Source organism: Schistocerca americana, chromosome 6 (genome assembly GCF_021461395.2).
Source record: "Schistocerca americana isolate TAMUIC-IGC-003095 chromosome 6, iqSchAmer2.1, whole genome shotgun sequence".
Lineage (NCBI taxonomy): Eukaryota > Metazoa > Arthropoda > Insecta > Orthoptera > Acrididae > Schistocerca > Schistocerca americana.
In genome coordinates, this window is record NC_060124.1 from 208,331,869 (window position 1) to 208,343,892 (window position 12,024).

Sequence of the window (12,024 nt, forward strand, 5' to 3'; positions counted from 1 at the left end):
TGGGACAATGTATCAAGGTAAACTCTGTTAACTTTTCCTGTTTTAAGTTTCAAGTATGGTATTCGCAGTTTAGTTTTAAGGTGAGGATAAAAGTTTTGCATATTTATTATGCTAAGCGCCACCTTTTGTTTGAAGGGCCCCCAGTTTTGACTTGTTTAAAGCGCCAAACCAAACCCACTGGCGTTGCTATTACGTGAGTGTAAGTAAACAGTCATTAATTACAATTTGTGATTGGTTTCGATAATGGGCCAATGATCTTTGTGTTCTGAACTAAAATAAATTTAGTAACAGCTTTACTTCAGTACCTTAGTCCTGTTAGGCTGGTATTACACTATCATATTTCTTAGTCAAAGTTGATGTGTCAAATATTTGTATCAAAGAAATTTGATAGTGCAATAGGGAACTTTGTCAAGCCTCGCATGTCGTCAAATAAATATGATCAAATCTAGGGCCTCGCCGTAGATTTGATAATAAAAATCGTTCGTCTCCTGTTCACTGCAATGTGAAATGTTACCATTTGGAGCGCTGGCGTCGCTACAGCTATTTGGCGTCTCTCCAGTGAGTTTGTAAATATGGCTACAAATTTGGTGTGTTACTTGTTACTTCGACTTTTTTTTAATAAACTTGTTTCGACTAAGGTGGTGGATGAGCAAGGGGTACAGTGCATGCTAATAATTGTTTGCTGGTGGGCAGGTGGAATGTGCTGCAGGCGACTTCATGTCCACAATCACAGCTACAGCCATCCAGTTCTACATCGGGAAACATACAGGCACATTTTCAGCAAGCTGGAGTATAGGATGTGGTCACACTCTAAAATAAAAAATTCTTTCTTAGCTTTCCATGCTACTTCGTCTATTTTTTCAACTCTGGGTGCCACAAGTTAAAAAGCGCTTCATCTCTTTCGTACTTTTTATTAATTTTGTAGCTGTTGGAACACTGTTTCCATTAATTAAATTATTCAAAAGTAAAAATAGTTCTTATTGCCCATATAGTGCACTTAACGTTTATGTACCTGCATACATTCCCCCTTTAGAGCTATATAAATCGCTTCACACGTTTCTAAAATTATTTTGGTTAATATGAAATCTGATATTGGAGTGCTGTGCTGTCAACTAGAGTAGCTCTCTCCTTTATCAAGAAATCGCAGTGTCATAGTTTGCCTGTCTTCTGCACAAATAGCATTTCTCAAAAGAGTATTCTGTTCTGTAATACACTTTCATCTATTCGTAAGTTGGCTGGTTGGTTGAATTGGGTAATTTGCATATTAAGAATTGACTTCCTCCACCTGCAGCTCTCCTAACAAATTTTGCTGAACGCTTTTACTATCTCGACGTAATACTTTTGGCTTTACCCAAGTATGTTTCCTTTTTTCCGCCAGTTTTCATCAAAATACACACACAATGCAACTGTGGTACTAGCAACTGAAGAGCATAATAACAAGTTGTTGTCCGCCATCTTGAAATGTGACGAAAGTGTAATACCCTTTTTTAGCGCAACGTCAGAGATCTTTGTTATGTTGAACCTAAGCGACAATGCAGGTTGGTGTTATTTTATAGGCGTTCCGCGAGGGTGGGTCAAGTGGCTTGTCCACAGATCTTTATAGAGCCTACCCAACTAAAAATTCCCATGCTTTTCCGTAGAGCAATCGGCGAGAATAATCTCCAACAGCGGGCAGCACTGTTGCCAGCTTTCAGCTGCGAAGAACAAACAGCTACAGGCGACAACACTAGTCAGCTCTAGTGCTGCAGTAACAATGAGGTGTTGCCACAGACACGTACACAAAACGGTCTTCCGTGACTTGTTGAGATAAACGCGCAAAGCAGCCGCGCTAATCGCACTGCAGCTGTCTGGCATCTGGTCTCGCCGAGTTTACTGTAGCAATTTTTGTCCGATTCTACTAAACTGCTTATGTAACTTTGCCTAACACGGAGGGGAATTTCACTTGGCATGTCTGCACAACAATGTGCCACACTAAAGACACTTAGACCGCACTGGTTCAATCCCAGGCCGTTAAAAATCGATTATAATGGCCACTTTGAGTGTTGTTTACTGTCTTTCCACAACCTCCTAACTGAACGCTGGCTAGCATTTGGTAAATTTTTCCCAAACAATAAGGCATCAAAATAATCCATTAAATCAGTTAACATGGCTAATGAAAAGTTTCGTACGTAAAGTAAACTTTATAAACAGCAGTAAGTTAAACAAACATATTCGAAATTAATTTCCGTTTCTTCACATTGAGATTCATTAATAAGATAATTCTTGCTGATTGATACATTATAGAACGTTCGCAGTCATTCCAAGTTTTTTTCAGTTCCTCGTTTTTAATTTGCAGTGTGAACTTATAATATTGGTTCATAAAAATGAATATTTCTTGTTGATTATTTAGTATACTCGTTAAATGTCCATTATTTAATCATAATCAGGACGAAATTTCATATCACTGAATCAAAAAGGGTGGCATTCATATTCGTTTTAGTAATATAAACAAGAAAAGTACATTGCATAAACAAATAAGACATGCTTCTTGTTAGGTACAAAGTAATCAACATTCACTTAGTGGCTACTTAATCAGTCATTTGAGATATAATACTTTTTTGTGTACTTCCTGTTAAATATGGTTCTTAGGCCTTGATGCTTTCTCAGACTGCCGGAATCAGTTTTTGACAACTGTAGAATCCTGCCCCACTTAGGTAAATTAGGAAACTGATTTGTTAATTAGTGATGCAAGTGATATATGGTAAGACGGGTTACTCTACATTTAGTGGCCGGCCGGTGTGGCTGAGCGGTTCTAGGCACTTCAGTCTGGTACCGCGCGACCGCTACGGTCCCAGGTTCTAATCCTGCCTCGGCCATGGATGTGTGAGATGTCCTTAGGTTAGTTAGGTTTTAGTAGTTCTAAGTTCTAAGGGACTGATGACCTCAGATGTTAAGTCCCATGCTGCTCAGAGCCGTTTCAACCATTTGAACCATATTTAGTCTGATGGGCTCTAACCAGTAGCTTTCTTCATAAACTTCAGTAAGGTATACATAATAACATTTATAGAAGGTGCGAGGCGGTTTACAAGAAAAAATGGTTCAAATGGCTCTGAGCACTATGGTACTTAACATCTGAGGTCATCAGCCCCCTAGAACTTAGAACTACTTAAACCTAACTAACATAAGGACATCACATACATTCATGCCCGGGGCAGGATTCAAACTTGGGACCGTAGCGGTCGCGCGCTTCCAGACTGAAGCGCCTAGAACCACTCGGCCACTACGGCCGGCGGTTTACGAGATACTGATTTCGCTATTACTTATATTGTTTGTTGTTGTTGCTACCCTATCCTCTGCAGGCTTCTTCATCTCCCAGTACTTACTGCAACCCACATCCTTCTGAATCTGCTTAGTGTATTCATCTGCTTAGTGTATTCATCTCTTGGTCTCCCTCTGCGGTTTTTACTCTCGACACTGCCCTCCAATGCTAAATTTGTGATCCCTTGATGCCTCAGAACATGTCCTACTAACCGGTCCCTTCTTTGTGTCAAGTTGTGCCACATACTCCTCTTCTCCCCAATTCTATTCAATACTTCATCATTAGTTATGTGATCTACCCATCTAATCTTCAGCATTCTTCTGTAGCACCACATTTCGAAAGCTTCTATTCTCTTCTTGTCTAAACTATTTATCGTCCATGTTTCACTTCCATACATGGCTACACTCCATACATATACTTTGAGAAACGACTTCTTAACACTTAAATCAATACTCGATGTTAACAAATTTCTCTTCTTCAGAAATGCTTTCCTTCCCATTGCCAGTCTACATTTTATATCCTCTCTACTTCGACCATCATCAGTTATTTTGCTCCCCAAATAGCAAAACTCCTTTACTACTTTAAGTGTCTCATTTCCTAATCTAATACCCTCAACATCACCCGACTTAATTCGACTACATTCCATTATCCTCGTTTTGCTTTTGTTGATGTTCATCTTATATCCTCCCTTCAAGACACCATCCATTCCGTTCAACTGCTCTTCCAAGTGCTTTGCTGTCTCTGACAGAATTACAATCTCATCGGCGAACCTCAAAGTTTTTATTTCTTCTCCATGGATTTTAATACCTACTCCGAATTTTTCTTTTGTTTCCTTTACTGCTTGCTCAATGTACAGTTTGAATAACATCGGGGAGAGGCTACAACCCTGTCTCGCTCCCTTCCCAACTACTACTTCCCTTTCATGCCCCTCGACTCTTATAACTGCCATCTGGTTTCTGTACAAATTGTAAATAGCCTTTCGCTCCCTGTATTTTACCCCTGCCACCTTTAGAATTTCAAAGAGAGTATTCCAGTCAACATTGTCCAAAGCTTTCTCTAAGTCTACAAATGCTAGAAACGTAGGTTTGCCTGTCCTTAATCTTTCTTCTAAGATAAGTCGTAGGGTCAGTATTGCCTCACGTGTTCCAACATTTCTACGGAATCCAAACTGATCTTCCCCGAGGTCGGCTTCTACCAGTTTTTCCATTCGTCTGTAAAGAATTCGCGTTAGTATTTTGCAGTAGTGGCTTATTAAACTGATAGTTCGGTAATTTTCACATTTGTCAACACCTGCTTTCTTTGGGATTGGAATTATTATATTCTTCTTGAAGTCTGAGGGTATTTCGCCTGTGTCATACATCTTACTCACCAGATGGTAGAGTTTTGTCAGGAATGGCTCTCCCAAGGCCGTCACTAGTTCTAATGGAATGTTGTCTACTCCCGGGGCCTTGTTTCGATTCAGGTCTTTCAGTGCTCTGTCAAACTCTTCATGCAGTATCGTATCTTCCATTTCGTCTTCTTCTACATCCTCTTCCATTTCCATAATATTGTCCTCAAGAACATCGCCCTTGTATAGACCCTCTATATACTCATTCCAACTTTCTGCTTTCCCTTCTTTGCTTAGAACTTAGTTTCCATTTGAGCTCTTGATATTCATACAAGTGGTCCTCTTTTTTCCAAAGGTCTCTTTAATTTTCCTGTAGGCAGTATCTATCTTACCCCTAGTGAGATAAGCCTCTATATCCTTACATTTGTCCTCTAGCCATCCCTGCTTATCCATTTTGCACTTCCTGTCGATCTCATATTTGAGACGTCTGTATTCATTTTTGCCTGCTTCTTTTAATGCATTTTTATGTTTTCTCCTTTCATCAATTAACTTCAATATTTCTTCTGTTACTTAAGGATTTCTACTAGCCCACGTCTTTTTACCTACTTGATCCTCTGCTGCCTTCACCACTCCATCCCTCAGAGCTACCCATTCTTCTTCTACTGTACTTCTTTCCCGCATTCCTGTCAATTGTTCCCTTATGCTCTCCCTGAAACTTTGTACAACCTCTGATTCTTTCAGTTTATCCAGGTCCCATCTCCTTAAATTCCCACCTTTTTGCAGTTTCTTCAGTTTTAATCTACAGTTCATAACCAATAGATTGTTGTCACATCTGCCCCTGGAAATGTCTTACAATTTAAAACCTGGTTCCTAAATTTCTGTCTTACTATTATGTAATCTATCTGATACCTTCTAGTATCTGCAGGATTCTTCCATGTATACAACCTTCTTTCATGATTCTTGAACCAAGTGTTAGCTATGATTAAGTTATGCTCTGTGCAAAACTCTACCAGGCGGCTTCATCTTTCATTTCTTAGCCCCTACTATGTTTCCTTCTCTCCCTTTTCCTACTCTCGAATTCCAACCACCCATGACTATTAAATTTTCGTCTCCCTTCACTACAAGAATAATTTCTTTTATCTCATCATATATTTCTTCAATTTCTTCATCATCTGCAAAGCTAGCTGGCATGTAAACTTGTACTACTGTAGTAGGCGTGGGTTTCGTGTCTATCATGGCCACAATATTGCGTTCACTATGCTGTTTGTAGTAGCTTACCCGCATTCCTATTTTCCTATTCATTATTAAACCTACTCCTGCATTACCCCTATTTGATTTTGTGTTTACAACCCTGTATTCACCTGACCAAAAGTCTTGTTCCTCCTGCCACCGAACTTCACTAATTCCCACTATATCTAACTTTAACCTATCCATTTCCCTTTTAAAATTTTCTAATCTACCTGCCCGGTTAAGGGATCTGACATTCCATGCTCCGATCCGTAGAACGCCAGTTTCCTTTTTCCTGATAACGACGTCCTCTTGAGTAGTCTCCGCCCGGAGATCCGAATGGGGGACTATTTTACCTTCGGAATATTTTACCCAAGAGGACGCCATCATCATTTATCCATACAGTAAAGCTGCATGACCACAGGAAAAATTACGGCCGTAGTTTCCCCTTGCTTTCAGCCGTTCGCAGTACCAGCACAGCAAGGCCGTTTTGGTTAATGTTGCAAGGCCAGGTCAGTCAATCATCCAGACTGTTGCCCCTGCAACTACTGAAAAGGCTGCTGCCCCTCTTCAGTAACCACACGTTTGTCTGGCCTCTCAACAGATACCCCTCCGTTGTGGTTGCACCTACGGTACGGCGATCTGTATCGCTGAGGCACGCAAGCCTCCCCACCAACGGCAAGGTGCATGGTTCATATTGTTACCGCCTAGGTATTGTTTGACAGGACACTATGCTACTCACGACGTATCATGTAGATCAGTGGTAGTCAGTCTCGTCCCTACAACCCAACAGTCGTCGTCTCAGCTTTCATGGTGGCCGATAGGCAGTACTAGTTTCAAAGTCATTTACATTAGGTTTATTGTAAAATTTATTTGGTACATAATTGTAATTATTATATGATTTTACTTGTAGTAACTTTACTTTATACATTTCATAAAGTAAACTTACCTCCCTACCTTTTAAATCACCATACTGTGGAGATAAAAAAGTGGCGAGTGGGTAAAAACGACTGACTATCCCCGAGATAGATGACATCAGACATAAAAAGAGCAAGGGAGGTGACACTTTTCAAATTCTGAGAAAATTAAGCTTTTAATGTTTACAAATTAGAATGAATTCTGGGTAAATGCTTCATTCTACAACTTCATATTCCTATCATAACTGAGGTTTTATTTATCTTTGTCCATATACGTAACGTTATGAAACCAATGTCCGCCACGACAGATGAGTGGTCAGCGTGACAGATTGCCGTCCTACGTACCCGGGTTCGATCCCCGTCTGGTCAGAGATTTTCTCCTCTCAGGGACTGGGTGTTGTGTTGTCATTTAACCAATGGTACTGCTATTACCGGCACATTTCTGATAAGGTGCTGCAGCTAGATTTCTCATCAGAGGCTATTTACACTCAAGCTAGTCATGTCCTGTACACACGTGCAGGTGATTAGTGTCGTTGGCAATGGAATCATTGACAAATTTTGGCGTTAACGATCCATCCTGACAATTTCACTCTCGAAATCTCTATGCTGCCTGACGCTGCAATTTTCGCGTACAAGAGTGTAATTTAGCAACGCCACAAGCTGTATGACGCCATGTAGCCGATAATTAGAACAGATGGTTGTTCAGCGTCGCCTCTTTGTGTTTCGTGTTACAGTGTGATCCCGGCGTAGGCGTGGACGCGTTCTTCCACGCCCTGTACACGCAGAACTCGACTCGCACCGTCATGCTGCTGGGCTCCGCCTGCTCTGACGTCACCGAGAGCCTCGCCAAGGTCGTGCCCTACTGGAACATCGTCCAGGTACGGTAAGCGACTGATGTCTGCGCATATGTCCAGTCTCAATGCCGCACGGCTTTCGAATTGCTATCCAACAACAGAATTTGCCACCAAATACAGAGGTCTGTTTTACAAGTGGCTTAACAACTGAAAATGCTATATTCACTTTTCTGTGTGAGGTACTCGATGGATTAAGCAAAAGCAGATATGCCAACTTTCAAAAGTGAAAAATCAGGAGAATTTTAGCGGTGTACTATTGTGAATTACAACACTTCCCTGAAGATTAAAGTTGCAATAATTCAATACCTGTAAAAATTCAACTACATTTTCTTTATTATTTACATGTAAATATAAATAATGGGCATACCTGAGCCTTCGGACTGTATAGTTTATCATTCGACATGCTGAACAACATGAATGATGAGCTCTGCAGGCTTCTTTGGATTCACACACATTCAAGTGCAGCACTCTCAAGAGAACTACGAAATTACGATCCGAGAAAACAAATTAACGTCTATTAGACTTCTATTTTGACATTAGCACAATTTTTGCATGAATGAATCACTGTTAAGTGATCACACATTTTCATTTCATAATGCAGCCCATATTTGCTTGGCATCTTATAGCCGTAACACATCTTTCCCAAATTTAAATCAGCTTTATGCAGGATGTACATGTTAGGCTTATCGAATAATCTGAAAAGTTTATCCGTCTGAATTTGTCTGATTACGGTAGTTATTTATTCAGCACACCCGTAGCTGACTTAGCCTTCTTCAAAAACCCTGGACCAAATTTCTGCTCAAAGCACTTGCCTTTATGAACTGATTTTAAAATTAAAAATTTCTCCAAAGACGTTTCTGGAAGCTTGGACCTGAACTGAGTTTTGCTCTTTGTAACTGTGTTAAAAATTCTCTCACATTCCGCATTACTATGTGGAATTGATATAATAGCCAACATCACCTTTGCCAGTTTATCATACTGAAGAACCCCATCAGCCGATTTCATATGACCTACCAACGCCCAATGAACATCAATTCTCTCTGCTGCCAAGTTGGTCTCTTTCAGCTGAAAGTTACAGAACTGAGAGAGGAGAATATCAACTTCTGTATCTAAGTGTTCACGTTCGCTAGTCAGAATATTAATTAACATAGTCAAGTAGAAGCCATACCTTGTCATCCATCAATACATCGAAGGCGCAGGATTTTCAAATAGTAAGGAAAGTATTGAAACTGCTCTGAAAATCGGGTGATCGGTCTTCACAATCGGGAGATCGGGAGGAAGAAGGGAAAATCGGGAGAAACGGCACGTCTGCAAAAGGTCGCTAGGCACCGTTTTTGATTTAACTAAGGCGTTTGATTATGTTAACATAAAATACTGCTCCAGAAGATGGATTATTATGGAATATGTGGAGTAGCTCATGACTGCAACTACTGACAGCAAAAGTCATTATTCACAGTATTGAAATTGGTTATCATTTGGAGTCTGAGGGGGCACGGTTAAATGAGGGGGGCGGGGGGGGGGGGGGGGAAATGCCCCAGGGGTCAGTGCAGGAGCGACTCCTGTCCCGTATTTATATGAATGATATGCCCTCTAGTATTTCAGGTGATTCTAAAATATTCCTGTTTGCTGATGTCCGTAGCTTGGTAGTGTAGGATGTGTGCAACGTTGGCACCTGTTTCAAATAGTGCAGTTCATGACAGAAGTTCATGGCTTCTAGAAAATAAACTAATGCAAATCACAGTAAGACTCAGTTTTTACATTTTCTAACACACTATTCAACAAAATTTTGATTTCACAGAACGGGCATTTGATTAGTGAAACCGTAAAGTTCAAATTTCTAGGCGTTCAGATTGATAGTAAGCTGTCGTGGGAAGCCCACGTTCAGTATCTTGTTCAAAGACTTAATGCTGCAATTTTTACTGTTCGAACGGTATTCGAAGTAAGTGATAGTTCGACACGAAACGTAGTCTACTTTGCTTAGTTTCATTCATTTATGACGTATGGTATTATATCCTGGGGTAGCTCTTCCCGTTCTAAAAGAATATTTTTTGCTTGGAAACGGGCTGTTCGAGCAATGAGTGATGTAAGTCTTGGCGACCCCTCTTCATTAGTCAGGGTATTCTGCCATTGGCTTCTCAATGTATATATTCTTTACTGTCGTTTCTTGTTAATATTATCGGCTTATTCCCGAGAATTAGCAGTTTTCACTAAGTTAATGCTAGGCAGAAATCCAGTCTGCATTTACATCGCACTACCTTGACTTTTGTGCAGGAAGATGTGCGGTATACTGCTGCATCCATTTTCAACAAGCTACCACAAGAATTCAAAAATCTCAGCAGTAATCCAGGCGCTTTCAAGCCGAAACTGAAGAATTTCCTCAGGGGTCACTCCCTTTCTTCGGTCGAGGAGTTCCTTGAAAAATTAAGCTGAATCCTGTATTATATTGTTGATAACATTTACATAAACTTATGGCTTGTCTTTTTTGGGTTCATAAACATTTTACTTTATCTGTTATGGTACTGACATGCTTCGTTACCTTGGAGATTTGCTCCTCAATTTGGTCCTACGGAACTAGATGTGCTAAAAAAAAACCTCAATCAATAATTGAGGACCGTAGTTTCAAATCGTACTGCACGGATCATAATATTATAATTTTATAGGAAGCGGTAAAACGTTAGCTTCGTAACTAAAGGAGATAGGTCAAAATTCTCAACGGCAGGACATAAGTATTTAGATTATGTTCCAGAATTAGTCATGACTGAAATCATTTACGAATGAATGAAGGCGCCATTTTAATGTCTAAAGTACACTTAAAACGTTTTGAACCAATACGCTGAACAAAATGCGCGATGTGTTACAATCTTGCACTTAGTCCGTCTTCCTCGTGAAAGAGAAGGATCAGGTGCCAAAATCCTATTGTTCAAGAATATTGAGTTACTCAGCTCTTTGCTGCAGAATGATGATGACGTTTCAAAAACAACGTAACGGCTTAACACTTTAGTAACAGTACTACAAACAACACTGTAACCTATCTCATAAGATAGAACTATGGAATTTCGTTTGCGCTTCGCAGCTTTTCATGATTCGGGAGATATAACTTTCATTATATACGTGAGTCAGCAATCGTGCTCCACTTTCTTCGGTGCTCCGTACTCTTTATTTTTTGCTTCCGCCAGATAGAATACTGGGATGCTTGCACACTTGACTCTACCTTCTTTGTGATTACAAGGGGGCAAAACATTACTTAAATGTGGATCTCGGTTGAAGCGAAATAAGTCTTCTCAAGTCATAACTACACACAGTACGCTCAATCACAGCATTAAAACATGCAGTTATGCAATCTTTTCCACTCTAATAACACATCTCTGCGCCGAAATTAGAAATTTGACTGAAAATGGATCATTCGCAAAGTACACCACGTGTTATTAGTTACTGAGCTTCCTTCTCACGCTGTTCTTTAGTTTTCACAGCTCTAATTCTCATTCTACTTCCTTTCGATCGCTCCCATGCTGGCAAACGGCCCCCAACCCCCACTTCTCACCCGCCGCGGTGACCGAATGAGCAGTCATGCAATCAACAACACACTAAGCTGCAAGACCATAACAGTAGGAACAGCCAACAAAAGAGCGGGCTACTAACGCAGACTGGAAATATGTTTTGGACATAATACATTTTGAACTGGAAGACTCTTGAAGACAGACGTAAACTATTCCGAGAATGTCTATTAACTAAGTTTCAAGAACCGACTTTAAATGATTACTCTAGGAATATACTGCAACCCCCTACGTACCGCTCAAATAGGGATCGTGTGGATAAGATTAGAATAATTACTGCGCGCACTGAGGCATTCAGTCATTCTTCGCTCGCTCCATACGTGAATGGGATAGGAAGAAACCCTAGTAACTGGTACAATGGGACGTACCCTCAGCCATGTATGCCACGGTGGTTTGCTGTGAAAATCGTGATACGATTTTACCCGATTCATGTTTTTCAGCAATAAATTACAGTGGCAAAGGATACCCGATCTATCTCAACGGAGTTAAAGAGCATACCAGAAGTGGGGTGAAAAAACATCAAACTGAATTTTGACCTCGGCTGCACTGAATACATTTTGAAACGACGCCCTCCACAGAGGCCGCGACTTTATCTGAAGGGAAAAAGGCTGGTTCTGCAAGCCACTGAGTATTTATTATACCTATTAGCCAGAGAAGTAAGACTATAATTCAAGGCTTCTCTACGGATTACCCGAAGACGCTGGAGTTAACAGCTTAGATTCGAGGCCTTAGAGTTACATCAGGAAATCCCAGATTCTTAAAAAAATCAAAATATCCTGTATAAAACAGCTTCAAACTTCTAATTGTTCTACACACGATTTAATATGTCAAACACATGGTGTAACAG

At 40.4% G+C, this 12,024-nt stretch overlaps 1 protein-coding gene across 1 annotated transcript in view; it reads left to right on the top strand.

Moving 5' to 3' along the window:
• Positions 1–12,024, top strand: part of LOC124620054 (gamma-aminobutyric acid type B receptor subunit 2) — a 434,547-nt gene that overhangs the window by 10,033 nt on the left and 412,490 nt on the right. Inside the window, exons 2-3 of the mRNA XM_047146721.1 lie at positions 7,247–7,283; positions 7,504–7,647. Coding sequence (XP_047002677.1) covers positions 7,247–7,283; positions 7,504–7,647 — 181 coding nt within the window. The remainder of the gene's footprint in view (positions 1–7,246; positions 7,284–7,503; positions 7,648–12,024) is intronic.